Here is a 22,548-nt window from a genome sequence, read left to right as displayed (position 1 = left end):
AGTAAGATAGTTCAGTGGTAAGGTCACTGAGCAAACTGAATCCCTCGCAATTCACAGTTTTTTTCAAGGAGAGTGTGAAAGACTTTGATAAACCTTCGTGTGAACTTCAGAAAAGGCGTAAAAAAAACGACCGACTTGGCTTTTGGGGACACACCCACCTGCAACATTTACTTGCTTATGACTATCTAAAGTGCACAACTTTCAATGTCAGATACGGGTAGAACTTATCTCCAAGGCATAGAGATTTATTTTAAAGGCCTGTGTTGGTACCAGATTGTCTCGTCAGAAAATTTACCCACCAGATTACAATTTCAATGTAAAACAAAAGGCTATCACACCTCCATAATCCTCTTATAGACTAGAACAAAGGCAATCGCAGGGATTGCAAACAGTGCCTTTAACAGTTGTTGTTATGGGCATGTCATAGACACTCTAAACTTTACTCACTTCTGATAACGTGAAGAATGTACCCAAGAAACAAACATTGACTCTTTGAGGGGAGCAGTCTGTCTGCTACCTGTAATTAGTCTAGTCTAATCTAATGAGGCAGCATCACTTTTATGAAACCCTGTTGTTTGTGTTAGGTAAACACATGATGGGTTCCATGCATGCATACATTGTGATTATATCAGACAACAAAATAGCTAACCAGACTGGAACATTCCAGACTTAGACAGAAGGATGACATCTAGGGTATAAGTACTGTCAAAGCATGACAGAGCAGTGTGGCATCACCTCACCTTTGTAATCCACCCATGAATAACTTTCCATCAGCTTCAATGGTGATTGTCCTCATTTCCTTATATTCTTTGGAAAATTCAGTGGTGCCAGCTGCTTTCTAAAACCAAAAAACAAAACAATTGATTGTGATACAAAGGGGCTCACATACCCATGACAACATATGGATGTATTCAAAGTTAAATGTCGGGTCACAAATGTGGAGAAGCCATTTATTTAGGAAGCTGCATTTCATGGGTGCATTTTTTGTCAGTGTTGCAGACTTTTATCTAAGGGGCCGCTGCACCAAACACAGCATATTTTGCTAAAAATCACTTTTTTGCAAATATTATTCAATTTTAATTTGTTAACCCAAGATTAAAATATTGGTTGGGTTCACTTTTTAGCTTGTCAAGCAGTCGTAAGTTGCATGATAAAGAAGTATCAATTTATGTAAATGAACGCAAATCACCCAATTTACTTGCTTCTCTCTTCTCCCAATTGCAAGACTTTAAAAGAATTTAACTCTACTCTGGTTGGATCTGAAATTTTCAGACAATGCCCTTAAAATACTATAATATAAGAAAAAGTTCTCACACAGTTCTCAATCAGAGGCATTTTAATTTTGCTGATCATGTTTTTAATCCCCTTTTGAGTGTCAGTCTTTCAACCCTTGCCATTTTAGGATGGGGATAGATAATCGAAAATAAAATAGTCGTTTCTTTCTACATATACGACTGTCAAGTGAAATATTACATTTCAGAAAATAGTATCAAGTTTTTGACTCAAATTAATTTTTGTCACATATACCAAAATTGAGGTTTTTACCAAAAATATACACCCCTTTATCATAAGAGTAAACTATTGCTACCATAGTAAGCTTTAGATTCTCTGCTTTTTAAAATATATAGTATAAGGGGCGTTCCTTGTCATCTTAGTTTAGAAAATTTCCTTTGAAAAAACCTATGTTAGCAACATGTGGCTTTACTTTTAAGTCTCTTTTACTGTGCAATAAATAAAAGTGCTGTCACACAGGATAATACAGAATGTTTCCTAAGGGCAAACTATTTTTAAATATTACGCTGACTTCTTTATATGTGTATCACTTTTATTCTGTCTGTTTGGAATAAAAAATTTAGTCTTCTGTGAATTCTATACAAAGTCAATAAAGTGTGTATTGTCCAATTCCCTATTGGTACATCAAGCTACACAGATGTACCATTTTTGCAACCAGTATCAAGAAATGAATGCCCTTTAGAAGTTGACAGCTATCGACAAAGATGATCTCGGGGGTCTGGGATTCAGTACTGATATATAAATTATGAATTTAATCAAATATGAAAATAAGCCAATAATCAGAATGCCATGCTTATCAAACTGTCAGCATAACTTATTAAAATCAATGAATCTCAGAGGTTTGGTCAAAATGGATGCTTTCAGAATTGACATACCGTCCAGTATGAGAAACTTATCAAGTATGCAAATCACCATATTATCCATATGTCACGCTCATCAAAATTCCATCATTACTAGATGCACATATGATCAACATACCTCAGAGGTCTGATGAAATTAAGTGCATTGAATTTTGACCGATAATCTAATAATAAACAGCAATAGCTTTTATATATGCAAATGAGCTTATAATCTGTAAGCAACGACCACCAAAAGTTTTAGCATAGGGAGATCACAGAAGATTTGAGTGCCTGCACATAAAATTTGGTTATGTAATTCTTGAGATATAGCTCATTGCATAAATAAATTGATTATACTAATGATTGTTATTTATGCAGACCACACCCACCTTTACCTGTCACCTGATCAGATCTAGACCTTCCTGTGGTTATAATAATTTGCTAAATTGCTCAACATTCTAACCAAAGGTTTTAAAGTTATGACTGGAACAAAATCCATCTACAGACGAATGGACGAACCGACTCACACACACATTGACAAATATGAAGGCAATATTGGGAATTCTTTTTTGCCTCCGGGCCATGACGTCTAAAATGCTGCAGATAAGGCCAAGAAAAATAAAAAGTTTGTTTCTCATCCTAGACATATTTCCAAAGTGATGCGATGACACGGTTTTTTTACTCTCAAATTACTTTTTATTCTTCAATCAACAAGAACACGGAAAAAATATGTAACAACATAGGAATGCATGCAAAGATCAATACACAGCAGTGTTGCTTTATTATTTTTGTATAGCGACAGTTCTGCGGTTTGACTTTTAGTGCAGCAATGCAGAGGTTTGACAGCGTAATATAACAGTGACATATGTGTACAGTTCTGAATGGAATGTTAGTGTCAATTATTTTGTTTACAGTTCTGTTTTATACAGCACTATGTCATGCACTATCGTCACGTATTTTTGCGTTTATTTTTTGTAGTTTATATCCTCTTGAGCAGAAAAAAAGGTTGACGCAGAGGTTGATGCGAAGATGAGAAACAAACATTTTATTTCAGTCTTGGCCTAATGTACATTTGTTTACCAGAGTGAAAGTCTCAAGAATTTGCTTAGTTTTCAACCTAAATATGAAACATTCTATTACATCCATATGGTGAAGATGGACAGGAGAAACAAAACGGCAATCATGGATCCTTGACTTTCACCTGTTCAACCCTGATTGCGTGTAAACTGGTCCATACTCACCACTGCTTAAAATGACTTTGGGTCAAACAAATACAGTGAAAAGATTCAATACAGAAGTTGCGGCCATCGATACAAAGAATTATACTGAGATGAATGTTTTGTATATTTCAAAAGAAGCATACCTCTGTTAGAATTTTCATCAGCTGTTGATCATTCACCAGATCTAAATGGATTGAACTGTGTTTGATGATGGCCAGAATCCTGGCTAAATACGGTGACATATTTGCCAGGAATCCCTCTGGATCATCCACACAGATTGGTATACCTTCATCTAAACTGTGCCAGCCCTTCAGAACAAAAACAAACAAACTTTAGTCAAAAAGTAGTTACTTTACTCAAATGAAGTATAACATTTTTAATTTCTTGATAATTATAGATAAAAAAATTGATTATAAATCCTTTTTTGAACTATATCAGTACTGCCATAGTTTTTCTTCTCATACAGATTGTGAGTCAATGTGAGCCTAAGATATCATATCAAGCCTATTAGTATGAAGAATTAACCCTTTGAGCGCCAAGGTCAATTTTTGTTGCCTTCATAAAATCCACCCCAGTCAAATTTTTTCAGATTTTTGCCAAAATTTTGATGAAAAACTGTAGCCAATTAAATGTGATGTCCATTTGGTCCAATTTATCAAAAAATACCACAATTATACAGTGTCGCTCAAATTTGATCAGAATTGGTACATACCAAAGATCAACAATAAGTGTTATTTCTATCTGTTCAGTGCAGGAAAATTATACGTTGATGTTATGACAATTTCTGCACAGTACAACCAGAAAAACAACAAGAAATATTTAAACCAGAAAATTAAGAATGACAAAAGTAAATAAGGTCTGAAACTTTAGATACTGAAGGTCAACTTTAGCAACATGCATAGCAGAGAATCTTTCTACCATGGATGTACAAAAATAGACATTCATATGGTTTCAGCAGATCTGTTAATATGTCACAGTTCATAAACAATGACAGGAAATGAACAATTAGCTGTTTCAGTTACTGCTACCACTCCCAAACATAATAGGTACCCTGCATACAAATAGGTTAAAGGTCAAAATCCTCTTATTCAGATGTGTGGGCTGATTCAGTTCACTGCCACCACTCCTGCACACTTGCAGTATTTCCCTTTTTCTTACCTCATTTGCACATTTTTGACACTGATGTGTTCATTTGAACAAATTCACATCTCAACCCCTACATCTACCTGTACATCAAATACTGAGATGGTAGCTTTGGCGGTATGGGAGCCTTTGTGTGTGACGGACATACATCCGCACATACCCACAAATATACAGACATACAGACGCCACTCAGACTCATCATATAAGCTCTTTTTGGTATTTATATATAAAACCAAATATGAGCTAAAAAACTACAGAAAAATTCATAAAAATTGGTAAAATGTTCCACTAAAATTTTGGTGGGAAAAATTACAGCACTGAAAGGGTTAATACAGGTCCAAACTAGGGATGTATAACTTTAAAAATACAGAAAACTTTGGCATCAACAATGTGAACAGAATGTCAGTGTTTACATAGATTTTCAAATCCCAAATGAACCAGCATCCTCCAGCAGTAAAAGTAACAATACCAACATAACAAACTCAGAATTTGTGTGTTTGGTTTTTCATAAGAGAGAAACTACAGAATTGTACGAACCTCTTCATTTTCACAAAGCAAATAAGCAATCAGGTTTGGTTCCGACTGCACAACAGCTGTTTCCTTTGCTTCTTCAGTATCCTGCTGGTATAAGAAAAAATGTAGAATCACGTCATGCAAAACCCGGGCTGTTTCCCCCTTGGTAAAGGCTCAATTTATGGTACAAGACTACCCATGTACAATAAAATGCCATTTTTGACCATTTATGCCCTACATGGTAAATACAAGGACATGCCATCATAATGTTGTCATTTTCTTAAAATTTACGCAGAGACAAAAAACCCATTCTAACAATGTGTAGTGTTACTTTGCCAGCTTTCAAAAGCATACCGGCATGATTACCATTTCACAAGAACATCTGAAAACTATTTTGACTAAGAGTTTTTAGTGTTGTTATTTGATAATAGTACAATCTTGTACTTTCATTATTTGACCAATAACCAAACTGTATCTCATATTTACGGCTGATACAGCTCCACTGTGTTTATGTAGAGAATAACTATTTTTGACACATGTTGATGAAGAAGGTGGAAATCTTTGATAGCTCATTTCAGTGGCCAGAAAAAAGTGGCTAAAATAGCTGCAAAAATACACAATTGAAGATTTCATCATAATTTGAATATATCACATTGGATCATCCCTAAGAACATGTCAACCAAAGCTATCTGACGAGTAGTTTTTTGAGAATGAAATTTTCTGACCAAAAATTGCAAAAATTGCCCCCAAAAATAAAAATTGCAGATTTCACCATAATTTCAATATATCATATATTAAAATAATCCCTTGGAACCTGTATACCAAATATCAAAGCTATCGCCTTGCAGTTTTTGAGAAACAATTTTTTTGACCAAAAATGGCAAAAATTGCCCCAAAAATACAAAATTACAGATTTCATCATAATTTCAAAATATCACATTTAGTTCATCTGTAGGAACCTGCATATCGAATTTCAAAGCTATCAGACCAGTACTTTTTAAGAAACACATTTTTTGACCAAAAATGGAAAAAATTGCCCTAAAAATACAAAATTGCAGATTTCATCATTATGTCAATAAATATCATTAAGATCATCTGTAGGAACCTGTATACCAAATTTCAAAGCTATCAGATCAGTACTTTTTGAGAAACACATTTTTTGACCAAAAATGGCAAAAATTGCCCCAAAAATACAAAATTGCAGATTTCATCATAATTTCAATAAGTATCATTTAGTTCATCTATAGGAACCTGTATACCAAATTTCAAAGCTATCAGATGAGTAGTTTTGGAAATACACATTTTTTGACCAAAAATGGCAAAAATTGCCCCAAAAATACAAAATTACAGATTTCATCAGAAATTCAATATATATTACTTAGTTCATCTGTAGAAACCTGTATACCAAATTTCAAAGCTATCAGACCAGTACTTCTTGAGAAACACATTTTTTGACCAAAAATGGCAAAAATTGCCTTAAAAATGCAAATTTGCATATTTCTGCACAATTTGAACAAATCTGAAATAGATCATCCCTAGGGACCTATGTACCAAATATCAAAGCTATCTGACTGGTAGTTTTGAAGAAGAAGATTTTTAAAGATTGTTTTACCAAAAACGACAAAAATTGCCTTAAAAATACAAATATGCAAATTTCACCACAATTTGAACAAATCTAACTGAAGTCACCCTAAGTAAACTGCATATCAAATTTCAAAGCAATCGGACAAGCGGTTTCAGAGAAGAAGATTTTTTTACCAAAAACAGCAAAAAATGCCCCAAAAATAGAAATATGCAAATTTCACCACGATTTGAACAAACTTAAAGCCTGGGGCGAAATGGACCGGGATCCGGATTAATGCCAAGTTTGGATGGGCGTTTTGGGGCATGGCGCTGCATAATGAGTCTGTTGGTAACGGTTGCTATCGTTCGCATTATCTGCATAATCTGTTTGCTCTCAACTCATGCTCTGACTATAAGCTTACTAGTAGGTTCAGCCTTCGCAATACGCGAAAGAAAAAAGAAAGAAGGAAAAAATATCCATTTCATAAAAACAGGAGCGTGCTGAGTTGATCTACTGAAGTTTTTGCTGAGTTGATTTATTAAAGTTTCGGGGTCATGTCATCGTTCGAGAATGATTCGGCTGCTGACCGCCATATCTACATACGGAAATGGCGCCGTACGTAGTGGAAATAATCATCAAGAAAGTAATATACATAAACATAAAAAAATAATCAGAAGCTGGCAATTTCGTATGTTGAAATCACGAATTACCGATCTGAACATTGACTGAGAAACACGGTCAGGAAAATGGTAGGAAATAGGTGAACGATGCGACGTCATGACCGATCGCTAAAATAAAAAAATAAGTTCACTACATCACGGAAGGATCGAGATTTCCATGAATCTCGCGTACCACAATATCTGTAAGCGATCGAGGTCGGCTGCTCGGTTGCTTTGAGGGTGACCCCGGACAACTCATGAGTTATGTTTATTTTCGGAGCAATGGGATGAACCACGGACTGGGTTCATAGATATCTTCGTTATTGAAGAAATTAAAGTCCAACCTTTGTCGAAATCATACGATGTAGTGCCAACTCAATGAGCCGATCTCGGACACACGTACCAATAGGCCTATAAGCCTTTCGAAGAAGATCAGGTGATGACGCGTCGACGCTCACTTGCTCACCTTGAACTGACATTGACAAATACTGTTTTGATGTCTTTACAAGCTTTGTTTATTTCTCATAACAGAAGTCCAAACGTTACTGGGGCAACCGGTATGTCAAAACCTTACCAACCCTCCGAACACGACATGTCATTGCCATGTGTGAGAACACGTGTACATGTACAAACCATACGGCCGTTTTCAGGGCTAGCATTTATATCAAAAGCGACTGTAGCGTACCGGTACTTTCGGCCGTAGATTTGGGGGGCTGTTTAAAAAAGTGGCTCTCTTTGACTGACTGTAATCAAATTGATCATGGAGGCTACCGCCATGCTTTAATATTTAGTTGTTTTCGATGTCATTGTAAACTATGGACTCTGCCTGCAGTTCTGTAAAATACAGTGTACGCTCTTTTCGCAAGGATACATCGTACCGGTACTGACTCATCTCTTGCTAAGTCACGACCGAAAATGGCTCACTTTCGCGATGTCTGTGCATCATAAACGCTTGTTAGTAAACTAGTTTATGACAACCACGAAGTTTTCATCCTGTGTGCACGCCAATATACATGTAACTCTAAGCGTACACATCGTTTGTTTATTACATCGTAATTATTCTATATTCGTATGCACAGCAAATGTTTGACCAATTTACACCTCTGCGCGTCACTGAATGATTGACAATTGTTTGAATTGCGGAATGACTGTTCCCTGGGGGCCATTTCCTTGTTACGAAAGCGATTTTTCCCCTTATCGTCGTAATTTTAAAAGGTTTTGTGAAACTTTGCGGATACCTGTATGGCCTACGTGTTTATGAAACAGTCTATGTTTATGGTATGCCAATAATGTTTGTTTGAGAATCGCTTTGGCTGATTTTTACGGAGCGGTCTACCTTGCTGTTGCCAATGCAGTTGTCACTCAAGCGCCATTATGAATTTTCGATGAGTTAGGGGTCTTTTATACCCCGCACCGGGGTTTAAGTGAGGTCACCCAAGTGAACTGCATATTAAATTTCAAAGCAATTGGACTTGCGGTTTCAGAGGAAAGGGCAATTGTTGACGGACGACGACGGACGACGCCGACGGAAAAAACCTATTTGATAAGCTCCGCGTCGCTGACAGCGGAGCTAAAAAAGGTCACATGTTCAGGATCATTAAAAATCTTAACCTTGACGGAACACAAATTAAAACTTGACTTTTTAGCAAGCATCCTTTTTTCGCTTATTTAGCTAAGTCTGTTCAATTATTTTATTTATTTTATTGTTTTTATGAAACCTTGTTTAACGAGGGTAGCCTGGTAAGCTTCAATAAGATGCTTATCTTCCTGAGGGCCCTCAGATTGGCTAATTTTATATAAGATGCCACTAATTTAAACTTCCCCCTATGTTTACCATAATTAGGATGTTGCTTTAGCTAAATTAAAACCCGCTGATTGCAATGAAAATCTGCTGCTGATGTGCAGAGTCCTCGCAAGGTTGTATCTGATTGGTGGATTGTCACTATCCACAGCAACTTAGGGAGACGTTTTGTATTATTTAATTATAATGTAAGAATTGGCCACCAAATTGGACATCAGCTTCCGAGACGCTGCACATCTGCCCAAAATCTGAGAATGCTAAAAAAACATGCAGCTAATTCACAAGTGTTTTACAGTATGCTTATCTTTAATAATCAGCTTCTTACTTCTTTTAGGCAGAATTTGTCATAAGGCAAAAAGTCAAAGGGTAAGATGTACTACTCTGTCACGTGTCTATAAAACCTCGATGTGAACAACAAATTTTCTCAAATTATTTTATTCTAACATATGCAAGTATAAAGAAAATGACAATATTTTTTGGTAACTAACAGCATCTTTGCCTCACCTCAGCCTCTTTAGTTTCATCTTCTTCATCTTTGGTGACATCAGGAGGAGGTTTGTTCTTATCATCTCCCTCCTCTCTCTTTTCTTCTTTTGCCTCTTCTTGTGCTCCTGTACCTGACTCATCACCATGGTTACAATCACCATCTTTCCCATCCTCTCTCTCCTGAGCACTCTCTTGGTTACTAGGAGTAATTTCTTTATCATTTTGTGTCACTTTCTCATCATTTTTAACTTCTGTAGCATCCCCAGTTTCAGTTCCTTGGTTACCGTTACCTTGGATACCATTGTTGCCTTCCTCGTCCTCTTTATTTATGTAGTCTAGAAGAATGAGGCGTGGATATGCTTGCGTATCCATGCTGTCTGCATACATAGCAGCTTGTCTTAGGAATTTCCTCTGGGCAAGCTCGTATAATTCCTGGAAATGCACATAACTATATTAACTCTTTCTGTAATTTCTGCCATCAAATACCAGTATACAACAACTGCAAATATCCAACAAAATAATTATCAACCTACGGATAAAAATTTCCTTGCATAAGAACCAGTAAAATAAAGAAGCACTGATACATTTACCTGGAATTCTAGATTTTTCTTTACATTGCCTTCTTCCTCTTCTTTGCTATCATTCTCCTCTTGGACTGGTAAGTTACTCTTGACAAAATCCAGGAGCTGCCAGTGGGCTAGCTCATCAGCCTCCTCCTTCAGGTCATGCTGAAAATTCACTTTAGGACATCCAAGACTCAACATACCAACCTGTATGGAAAATCATCAAAGCAAACATACCAGCTCATTGCAGCCATTAGCTCATAACAAAAAATAAGATTCATTCCACGTCCATGGTATTTGGCAAAAGTAGCATAGAAATGTGTTTCTTTTTAATTTTTTCCTATGACCACTTTGGTAAAAGACAACCATAATAGTTAATTATTTTTCTCAACTGATTGCCGAATACTCCTGCTATGTATTTTAGCATTGGATGCGTATTTAACGGAAAGAAGTTATACTCATACAGCAAATTAAAGGAGAACACGCCTTGGGGACAGAAGTTCGGGCTTTAAAATTTTATCAATTTTCTTCTGATCTACCACTTTTGGGAGTTCATTCAAAGCTCTTGGTGAAAAAAAAGTTTTAACAGTCATAGTTTTTTGAAAATCAAAAATCATTTTTCGACCATAGAGTTAACACTGGGACAGCAGCCATTTTGAATTTCAAATATCTGGAAATCTTCGGTAATTTGTCCCTCTAGTACCAATTTTGCACGGTGAACCCCGATTTTTATTCTTGCTTTGGTAGGAGACTAAGAATGGTTAAAAGTTTCATTGAGAAAAGTTTGAGCAAAAGTTTAAGTCTTTCACTTTCGAGGCATATACTACCTTAATACACAGCTTTGATGTGATGATGGGAATCAATTAGGCTGTGTTTGAGAAAAAAGACATGATGCACACATCTTGAATTTATGCAGGTGTTCATCAGAAACAAATGAAGCGAGCAGTGAAAGTATAGTATGTGACATTTCTTACCTCGGATGCCTCCCAATCATATCCTGTACCAACCACGGCAATAACAAGTGGTAGTCTCAGAGTGACGGATGCAAACCTGAACTCCATCTGACAATTCTTTGACCTGGCATACTGGTTATGAAAAGGAAAATCAACATGGCAGTGTTAAAGTTAGAATGTCACACTTTGAAATGTGACACTATGTAAATTTTCCAGAGACAAGTGACAGGCAATATTATATTTACCACTGATAGGCAAGGTTAATATATAACAAACAGAAATCAAAACAGGTCCAATAATCAATATCATTCAAGGTAAATGAATAATTTACCATGTCCAAGGAACAAATAGAAAATAACAATAACAATGGGGTCATCTTGAATGTTAAAGGTTCATGTAACAATGTTCATTTCATATGCATATTTTAATTTTGATTGACATAATATCTCTTCCTCATAAAGGCAAATGTATTATTCAAAATAGCTTGAAAACACGCTCTGAGAATTGTAGGGCCAATAAAAAAAATAGTGACAACATCACTGTTCGCTCCCATATAGTTATCAAAACAAGTTAACAATTGTATGAAACATGGACATACATGTACAGACAGACTGACATACACAGATGGCACAGAGTGATGACATTGACCCCAAGTGTGCCTTGGCCCATGGAGAGTGATAAAGATATAACAAACAGCTGAATGTAATGATAAAATAGTTAAGTATAGGCCTATACAGGCACTGAGAGTGAATATGTTACAGCAATTTGATTAGTTTCTTTTCCTTTTCTACTTGTGATAATCTTTAAGACAATCAATCTGCAAGGCAGTTTATGCATTGACAAATATGTTATCTTTTACAAGCACAAAGTAAACTGTTCTTGATTTTTCATTTGCAATATTTGACATGGACTGAAATACATAACATGCAACCAATGTTTACACTTTGCCCATACACCAGATACATGGAGAAATTTCAACATAAAATCATTACTCAGAAAACCCTATACAGGGAAAAGTAAACATTGTTTTCTTCCAGAACAGCTGGTGCATCCACATCTGGAACAACTTACAAACTTAACCAAGTACACAAGGATGATGACACAAGAGATAAAGTTAAACTGTGGTGAACTTGACTATTCCTTTCAAATCCTTACCTAACTTGACGGCAGATCGTCCATGTAGCCGACACGAACACGAAGTGTCTGTTGCCGGCTACCGAAAACTATGAAAAATAGTAAAGAATGAGCTACAAAATCACTATCAGTTTTAAGTTGCAGGTAGAATAAGTCTGTGCCTTTGTATAAAATACTATAAAAATAGTAGAAAGTGAACAACCAGCTGAAAGTCAGTTGAGGAGACCTTGACTGCATATCATTTGCATCTCATTGTCGGCTACATGGACTGTGTGCCAACTTGACATCTTAAACTAAAATACACTGCATGGTTAATTACGCACAAAAATACATCGGGGTGGACCATTTGATAAGGGATGGTGTCTGGAAGATCGATGAGGTACATTATCTTTTTTATCCGATCCATTGTACATTCTTTTTTCCCCACTCTCCCACCTTTTCTTTTTGTCAAACCTTCTCTGGCTGAATTTTTTATTGGCATTTGTTTGGAATTGTGTCAAAATCTGCCAGGATTTTTTTACTGCATTTCAACACCAAATCAAGTTAACCATATCAAATGCTTACTAAATCACCACATTATATACTCTTAATTCCAGTAGGTATAAAATTACCAAAAAAAATCTTAAAAATACAAAATGAAAGATATCCCAGTAAAACTGACAGTTTCGCAAAGTTGCCCCAAAAATTCAAAATTCCGGATTTCAACTTAATTTCAATATATCTTATTAACAAAAACCCTAACAACCTGTTTACTAAATATCAAAGCAATCAGACTGGTAAATTTTGAGAAACAAGTTTTTTGACCAAAAATGAGAAAAATTGCCCCCCAAAATACAAAATTGCAGATTTCATCCTAATTTTAAATATATCTCATTAACATAAACCCTAGGAACCTGTACACAAGATATCAAAGCTACCAGATCACAAGTTTTAGGAGAAAAATTTTTTGACAAAAAAAAGCGAAAATTGCCCCAAAAATAAAAAAAAATTGCCAGTTTCAACATACCTTCAATACATTATATTGGGATTAATCTTAGATACCTGTATACCAAATATCAAAGCTATCAAATGAGTAGTTTTTGGATAAAAATTTTTTTTATCAAAAATTGGGAAAATTGCCCCAAAATTACAAATATGACAATATCAATACAATTTGCACAAGCATGACTGAGGTCATTCTGAGGAACATGAATATGAAGTTTCATAGCAATCAGACGAGCGATTTCAGAGAACAAGATTTTTTGACTAAAAACTGAAAAAATACGCTTAAAATACAAACATGCAAATTTCATCCCAATTTTTGCACACATACTTTAGAATACCTAAAGAAATCTGCATACCAAGTTTCAACCAAATCTGACCACTGCTTACTGAGTTTTAGCCATTTGCAGGATTTTTCCTTTTTCCCCCTCATTTGCATATTTAAGGCACTGACATGTTCATTTGAACAAATTCACATCTCCACCCCTAGGTGCACCTGTACACCAAATACTAAGACAGTAGGTGCTACGGTTTAGGAGTTTTTGATGTGGACGGACATACATACATACATACATACATACATACATACATACATACATACATACAGATGACATTTTTCCACCTTATATGAATACCTCCCATTTGCATATATACATATGCATATTATATGGGAGCTAAAAACGTACTTCATCAGAGACACATGCTAACATCATATCGGCATGTTTCAAACCCTCAGCAATGTCTTCAAAGAGACCAGATCTGCCAACATTATCCACATCCATCCAACACGTCACTCCATTCTTCTCCAGGTATTCTTTTAGTTCCCTGGGATCACCTGCAGTGCAGATGTACCAAAGTCTGTGTTAGCTAAGATGGTCAGTATTTAATATGTCACCTGATGATGATGGTACACCTGCACAGTATGTACATGTACATGACATGTTCTCAAAACATCAATATTGATATGAACAAACGAAGTGTAAAATATAAAACCATTGAAACATTAAGTTTTCAGAAGACTTGAAATATGATGCGTGATTCACAAATTATATTCTCTGCGGCAAAGAGTTATTGCAATCAGATTTGTACGCTCAAACAATAAAATCCTCACATATACTTTGTATTAAATAAGTACCACTACATGCTGAACTCTTCTAAATGGTCATGATCTGAAAGCCGTATTCTTCACAAAATATGAAATTTATCTCAGATGTGTTTGTGAACAAAGTAGCAAAAAGACCTTTACTATCCAAACTCACCTTTTCCAAGTGCATGTGGATTTTCAGGGACTTGTTTCAGCTCCACAGCCCTTCTGGAGTTGTGCCAACAGTAACTGACAAAACATCGGGGGTACTTCTTCTCCTGTCAGAGAAATTGAAACTTTTCAATTTTGGGGCACAAAGGTTGTCATCATTCATATTACCTAAATTGAAGAATGCATTCCAGGAGGGTAACAAAATGCCTCCATGGGAAAATACAGAGTTAGTGTGCACTTCGAAAATGGAAGGTGTAAACATTTGCTCAAACTTTTCCTCAAGGAATCTTTCAACTACCCTCTCTCAAAATCAAGAATAAAAATTGGGGGTCATTATGCAAATTTTGGTACTTGAGAAACAAATTACCCAAGATTTACCGATGTCTGAAATTCATAATGGTAGCAACCCCCATGTTGACTCTATGAAGAAAAATGAAATTTTTGAAGAACTAAGATGGTCAAAAATTTTCTTACACCAAGAGCTTTAAAATGAACCCCAACAAGTGGTAGATTAAAACAAATTGTAAACGTTTTAGAGTCAAAATGTCTGTCCCCGAGGCACAATCTACATTAATAGTGTTTCTCGTGGTATCATGATTCATAATGAGTCACACAATTTCAATTGATAAAATCTTTATGATATTCATTGTTTGACATGATTTCACCACATTTTTCAAGACAAATTACAAAATGGATGGACTTGGCATCACGTTGAACTTTTGACAGGCTTCACAAATTCTGTATCAACAGTAAAATGCATCCTACCTTTTGTTTTTTAGTTTTGTTTTTGACATTTCTTAGCAGTTCCTCCATCTTGGATTTGAATGTGTTCATGCCACCTTGCATGTTGATATAAACCTGTACACATGGAAACACAAGTGTTGTTGGACTGTAGTACAGTAATAGCATAAAACAACAGTTCAAACTGTTGCATTTCTATGATGAAATTTAATTTGAATCATTGCTCTAACTTTATTTCTGTTGGAAACTTGGGGAGACATGTCTTAAAATTAGCACTGCCAGTGCTATATAATATATTATGTCTACCTGGCGACAGAATTTGTAGGTACAACTGCTAGTTTCACAGTCATCTGATGTGTACCTGATACTTATTTGAGATTTGACATTGTCATGTTCTTTACATCAAACAATAAGCAAAATCAAACATGAAGAAGTCTTGTTCCTTTGAACTGAACACTAAAACCTTTATTGCATGAAGCTATAACTCAAAAAGCATATGGTACCAACTTGCATATCCATACGCCAGTGATTGGTTCACTATTTACTCATACATATGAATGGTATACATGGGCACAAAACAATGTAGTCCCAAAAATCATCACAGACATAAACATGAATATGTTAATGTTCAAAGAGCAATCAAGGTCTAAAGTAAGCGATGAATTACCACTTCATAAACCTTTTCCAACAATAATAGAATAGTTACACAGACACGCACAAAGTACATGTGGAACAATTCTGAAAGCGGAAATCCATCTTACCTCCTTCCCAACAAGCATTCCTGTATGTGTTTTCTGCCATTCCATGCCCTTTCCAAGCACTACTGGAACCACCACTTTATGTAGGACATTGACTCCATAACTCAGCTGGTCTCTACAAGCCTTGGACTTCTCAAACTCATTTGACATGAAGGCCATCACAATCTGGGCATCTTTCATTGCTATGGTAACTTGTTCAACATTACTTTGTTCTTGGTCTTCATTTAGCCAACTAAATAAAAATAGTAATAAATACATGTTAGCATGGATAAATAGACAAAATGCAGCTATCTCTGTTTACACTGTCACTCTTTTCAGAAATCAACCATTTTGTCTCAGCATATCATGTCTGGATGTTTTTTCTGTTCAAAATGTCATTATAGTGGGTCAACTCAAATGTTGCATGAGGGAAAAATCAGACACAACATATTTACGGAACAACTGTTGTCATGAAAGTTGTAAAATAAAATGTTGCACGTCAGCTGTATTGGTTCACATCACAAAACAAATTGGAAACAAATTTCCATGCACTAGTCACATCAGCACGTTGTCCTTGTTGAACATAGAGACATTTCTATGTTATGGTTATTTATTTATTTATTTATTTATTTATTTCGAGAGCCAGCTCATACACCAAAAATGAACAGAAAAAAGTGGTACACAAACTATTAAAAAAACTAATTCATGATGGAAATTAATTATAAGACAGAGAAAAATTTAAAAGCAATCAGAAAACAGTCTTTTCCAGAATAGGCTACCACGCATAATATATGTATTGATAGCAGCACTAATAAGAGAATTTTCACTATTCATCAACCTCATATAAAATTTCGAGCATAAAGTGCGCTGTTTACTTTTAAAAGTCAAAATGTTGCTCTGAACAAAAGTGTTCGAGATACTTAATCTTCTGTCAATACCAAACAAAATTCTAAAACCGTTGTTATAAGCAACACGAACATTAATGTTATGGATACATCAATGAACAATAAAAGTTGCTTCTGGACAGCAATATCAAATCGTATCACAAACTAGATTAATGTGCACATATAAATACCAACCTGCCATCCTTTCACATGGATTATAAGGGATCAGTTCAGGTATGCTTATAGCTTGGAACAGAAAAGAAGCTGACATCTGTGACATGCCATCAAAGACACATGAATGTACGGAAGGATTAGATCCAAAGCTATTACCCCTGTCCATTACCACACAGCCTCAGTTGTTAAATGGAATTAAGACTCTCTGCGCTCTTAACTCCAGTTTTGTATAAGCTCAGAGATATTACATATAAAAGTCAGCACCAGTGATAAAAAGTAGTGCTTTGTGACAAACCATGAATATCCTTCTTTCTCCAGATTGTCCTTCACTTTTTTGGGATCCACTGCATTGTCTCCATTCTTGGGCAGGTTGTCATGGCAATATAGCATGAAAATATCTGAGGTCATGGAGAAGCGGATGTCCTCCAAGTCACGCATGGTGTTTTCAAGGTGGACATCAAAGTTGCTGCTACTATCTGGCGGCATCACAGCTGATGAAAAGAGATTCATTTCGAGCATTATAAAAGGTACAAACCTCTTTTACATTCCAGGAGAAGTATCAAATCTTGCTCTGAAAATATTTTTGATTGCGAGAGTTGGTGGATCATCCCCTTTTTGAAGGCTTAATTTACTCTTCATAAATTAGAGAATTTAACATTGAGCTGCCACCATTTCATTTAAAGAACTGTTTGATTGTCAGAAGTAATTCGTTTACTTGTAATATTGACAAAATAGGAACTCAGTTGTAAAATGGAATATAAAAACTTTTCTACAGTATCTTTTTTGATGAAAACAACATTAAAGTTCTTTTTCATGTTGCTGATGTTTTCTTGCTACATGCACAAACTATTAAAAGCACTTTTTTCTGTTCAACTCATTGCTTTACCTTGCAGTTCATGCAGTGATATGGTATGGAAATAATGATCACACTGTAGGAATGGAGCTTTCATGTTATTAGCCCTCGATATCTTGCTGGCTGTGAACATACATGGATCTCGGGAACCCTATGAGTCATCAAATGAAAAAGGCACATAAAATTCAGTTATTTTTCCTTCAGAATCACACATAAGAACTTTGTACATACTCATCAAGAAAAGAAGTAGGTGTCTAAAGCCAATATGCGGTAAGGTGAGTTATCATACAAAGCTGGATTAAAATAAACAGTCTGATGCAAACTTTCACACTTTTGAAACTTAAAATATTCCGATGCCATATGTTCCTATACAATTCTTTCATATGTAATCTCTGTGATAGCTACTAGACAAAGTGCTACACGATCATCAGTTTCTGAGGACACAATCAGTTTGTTGATTCATGTCCTAGGCTCCCCAAATACTGTACAAAAATACCACATTGAGACAGTCTGGACAAGATATATGCTGTACTCATATCCAATATTAACACAAGTTTACTGCATTCTTTTCTATCAAATGATGTCATACGCATATTTCAAATTTCCAGCTGACGGGCAACATGCACGTTCCGCGTGTAGTATGCTATACTGACTGTACTTCAGTGCAGACGACAATGCCATGCCATGCGCAAGTGAGTTAAGGCAGGGGTCCAGCAGGGGTCCAGACCGAATTTCGAGCTGAATTTCATTTCTCAAAAACTACTGGTCATATTTTGATGAAATTTGGTACACATACGTAGTTTTGATAGCTCTTTCAGTTTATGTCATTTAAATTTGCATAAAAGGTGTCACGTGATCTTTATACCAACATTTACCCGCCAAAATTGATTATATTATGTATCAACATATTTCATCTTGTAAACAACGTTTAAACTTTATTTTTTCGGCATATGATATTAGAGTAGACTCAAGTCAATCGACTAATATACTTCACCAAGGAAATTTCGGAGTTAATCCCCTGATATTTCTGCCAAATACGTACGATTTGTAGGAAAAAATCAATTCTTGTTTGAATTTCGGTATTTTTCTAAAGGAAACGTTACCAAATCATACATGTTAAAGGTATGGTTGTAAAGATCTTTTAAGGCTTAGTTCGAGGATAGCAAAATTTCTGAGAAATAGGGCGCTCTTCAAGTTGAAATTTGCGAAAGAAATTTGGTCGCTGTGTACGCGATCGGGCCATCTCGTAAGCCATCCAAAAGGTCATGACCCCCTCGCCTACTCGCAGTGTTACCGAAACGATTTGTAATTGTAGATTGGAAAGTGGCTTCACACATCATTCCGCTTGTCTTGTATGTGCTTTACTGTGTTTTGTGTCGGTATTGGGTAAGGTTGTTAGTGTTAAAATTAACAAATGGGTTGTTAATTTAAAATGGAAGTGGTCTCAGACCACCTTGACCTTTTGACCCCACGTTTCGTAACGGTTCGTTCCTCAGTGGCTAATATAAACATGGAGGTACCAACTGTCTCTCCATGATATATCACTTTCTAAATTTTATATTGTATCTATGTTGTTGATCTCTTCATCTCTAGAATACTTATTTTGCATCGTTTTGTGTCCGACTCTTTCGTTAACGTTTGTCGCCTTATGCCGTGGACTTTGGCCATTATCAGTGTATCGCTGATGTTTGGATTTCTTTTGTATGCGATGATCGGTTGTTGGGGAATACGTTCGTAAATGTTTCGTCCTTTTCTGTATGTTCCAAGTTTCCACACAGTGATAAGCTATATTTTGTTGTGAACACCAGTGAGCGCTTTGTCAATTCGTTTGCTCGCTGGTGTTCTAGTTGCGAACTTCATTTGTGATGTGATGTACCTTTCCTGTTGTTATCTCACGTATGCACTGTGTTGTTCTATGAATATTCATAAGCCCTATTGCATATTGACGCCCATGCCTTAACCGACTTGCGTGCCTGACACATGTTACGTATATGACTGTATAGGGAAGTTGGAAAGATAGTTTTTAGGAAAGTGAAGGAAGTTTTACATAGGGTGAAAAATCAAGAAAGTTGAGTAGACTTTGGACGTGAGAAAAAAGGTTTGTCAACCTGTCAGCATCTGGTACCATATTGTTTGCCCGTCACTTGGCGACAACAATGACGTGGATTGCATGTCCAGGTCACATGATTGATAGTAAAGAATTGAGACAGTGGTCAGGATACTATGTACGGTACTCATATGCTCAATTAACAATTACTGCATTGCGACCGTTTGGTTAGGATATCCTGTACTCATAGGCGCTATTAACAATTACTGCATTACGACCATCTGGTCAGGAAATCTAGGACTCATAAGCTTTATTAACACTTGGATTTACAAACTGACAACATTGAGACAGTGTGAAAAAAATATAATTTACTCATAGGCTCTATTAACACTCTGCAAAATAACCACAATGAGACAGTATGGACAGGATGTCATGTGCTCATAGGTGTTATTAACAATAACAGCATTGCAACAGTCTGGTCAGGATATCTACTCAGTGTTCTCCCCAGAGCAATTAAATAAGGCATAGTGGTCATTACTCTTTAATTTTTGAATAACGATAGAAATTATTTTACAAAACAATTAAGTTTTTCAGTAAATTGGTTGCTATGCTATCAGAAATGTCTGGGAAGAACAATGGTACCCATAGGTGCTACTAACAATGACTGCATTGCGACAGTCTGGTCAGGATATCATGTACTCATTAGCTCTGTTAACACTTAATTTACAAATGACCAAATGAGCATGTGGACAGGATACCATGTACTCATAGGCTATGTTAACACTTTACAAAGTTACCACAATGAGATGGTACTGACAGGATATGATGCAATCATGGGATCTTTTAACACTACACACTGACCACATTGAGACAGTCTGGACAGGATATCATGTACTCATAGGCTTTGTTAACACTTTTCAACGTTACCACATTGAGACAGTATATCATGTACTCATGGAATCTATTAACATTTCACAAAGTTCATACATTGAGGCAGTATGGATGTTGTCACAGGCAGTATCAACACTTTACAAATTTACTGCATTGAGAAAGTCTGAACTGGATAGTATGCACTCATAGGCTCTGTTTACACTTCACAAACTTACCACATCGAGACAGTCTGGAGAAGAATGTCATTTACTGGTAGCGATAGGTTGTAATAACACTTTACAAACTTATCACTCTGACATGGAAATAGTCTGGACAAGGTATAATGTAGTCAGAGTCAATATTAACACTTATACAGTTCATTGCATTAACCCTTTGAGCGCCAAAGTCAATTTTTGTCACCTTTATAAAATGTGCTCAAGTCAATTATTTTTAAGATTTTTGCCAAGATTTTGATAAAAAACTGTAGTCAATGAAATCTTATGTCCACTTGGTCCAAAATTATCAAAAAAATAACAGAAAACTTCATAAAAATTGGTGAAATGTTGCAGTCAAATTTTGGTGGGAAAAATTACAGTACTCAAAGGGTTACAGCAGTCTGGTCAGGATATCATATACTCATACGCTCTGTAAACACTTTACAAGCATCACATTGAGACAATTTGGACTGAGTATCATAGAGTCATAGGCTCAGTTGACAACTTACCACATTCAGACAATCTGGACAGGGTATCATGTAGTCATAGGTGACACCATGGAATGATTCTGTGATTAATCCTTCAAAGATTTCGTGAACCAAGAACAAAACATTTTCAGGTCTGGGACCTTGCACCTGAACAAGTAAATTTGAATCCCTAAGATTGGAAGAAAGTAAGAAAGTACATATAAAAATTAAAGGTAAACATCTTATTAGCTCAAACACTAAAGTACAAATGTAACACAAAATAACTGAAATAAAATTACCTGTAATGAGGACTACAAACTTAAAAATATGTGAAACATATAGATGCCTCTGGTTTAAGTTTTGAGATCTAAATAAAGAATTTCCCTTGAAGGCCATACATGCCATTGAACATCAAAAACATAAACACTACAAAACATTGGTAATTCACAGTAGCATACTGTGTCCAAGGTTCGTGTTTCTTGACAATAGTAAGTTTTGTTGTGTAAGACTGTCGAATAATCGAACTTGCAAAAAATCATTATCATTCTCCTGATCAGAAACAAATTATCAGTAACTTTTAAAGTTGATGGCACAGGTGGGTGCGGAAAAATGACAAAGGAAAATTTTGATGGGAGAATGAGAGGTTAGCAATTATGATCTGTTACCTGAGATGTCTCATCAAAGCCATGTGTCCATTCTTACGTAGCATGGAACCTTTCTTCCAGATCACTGAACTGTCACAGAACTGATACAATCTGACCTGTGAATATCAAGTTAGTTACTGCTTGAATCATCAATTGTCTATGCTGTTGTCCTGCTTCCTTGACATGTTTTAATATTTTGTAAGATCCCTGAAATTCCAATATTTGAAATACTGCTACCTACTCAGAATTAAGGTCTGATTATAAATAATAATAATTGTGGAATAATGCATATTTGATCAGCACAACATTTCATACCTCCAATGTCAATAGAATGTGAAATGTTACATGTTACATTTGGTACGTATACCAGTATTGGAGAAGAGACGTATTCTGCATTAAACATCCTCGTGAAATTTAGTTTCAGCTCTGTATCCCTAGGAAATGACAGACTGATCATGGCAAAAATGTCTATTAATTTGATGTAGCTATTAATTGTTACAATTAGTTGCAAA

The 22,548-nt window shown here is 35.8% G+C and overlaps 2 protein-coding genes across 4 annotated transcripts in view; one reads left to right on the top strand and one right to left on the bottom strand.

Annotated features, from left to right (window-relative positions):
* The window catches only part of LOC139115515 (uncharacterized), a 79,926-nt gene that overhangs the window by 8,157 nt on the left and 49,221 nt on the right, over positions 1-22,548 (bottom strand). For 2 of the 3 annotated variants that reach the window (XM_070677667.1, XM_070677666.1), the window contains exons 39-52: positions 22,058-22,152; positions 21,435-21,582; positions 17,827-17,944; positions 17,236-17,431; positions 15,907-16,135; positions 15,170-15,262; positions 14,409-14,511; positions 13,836-13,984; positions 11,056-11,166; positions 10,109-10,288; positions 9,537-9,950; positions 5,033-5,116; positions 3,496-3,660; positions 741-838 (exon numbers count right to left, since the gene is read on the bottom strand). In XM_070677667.1, coding sequence (XP_070533768.1) covers positions 741-838; positions 3,496-3,660; positions 5,033-5,116; positions 9,537-9,950; positions 10,109-10,288; positions 11,056-11,166; positions 13,836-13,984; positions 14,409-14,511; positions 15,170-15,262; positions 15,907-16,135; positions 17,236-17,431; positions 17,827-17,944; positions 21,435-21,582; positions 22,058-22,152 — 2,183 coding nt within the window. The remainder of the gene's footprint in view (positions 1-740; positions 839-3,495; positions 3,661-5,032; positions 5,117-9,536; positions 9,951-10,108; positions 10,289-11,055; positions 11,167-13,835; positions 13,985-14,408; positions 14,512-15,169; positions 15,263-15,906; positions 16,136-17,235; positions 17,432-17,826; positions 17,945-21,434; positions 21,583-22,057; positions 22,153-22,548) is intronic. The other variant, XM_070677668.1, reaches the window with a different exon arrangement.
* Positions 17,834-22,548, top strand: part of LOC139115517 (leucine-rich repeat protein SHOC-2-like) — a 63,796-nt gene continuing 59,081 nt past the window's right edge. The window contains exon 1 of the mRNA XM_070677669.1: positions 17,834-18,068. The gene's annotated coding sequence lies outside the window, so the exon portion shown is untranslated. The remainder of the gene's footprint in view (positions 18,069-22,548) is intronic.

Source organism: Ptychodera flava, chromosome 17, assembly GCF_041260155.1.
Source record: "Ptychodera flava strain L36383 chromosome 17, AS_Pfla_20210202, whole genome shotgun sequence".
NCBI classification, from domain to species: Eukaryota; Metazoa; Hemichordata; class Enteropneusta; family Ptychoderidae; genus Ptychodera; species Ptychodera flava.
The sequence above is the reverse complement of the archived record's forward strand: the minus strand, read 5'-3'. Positions and strand labels throughout refer to the sequence as shown.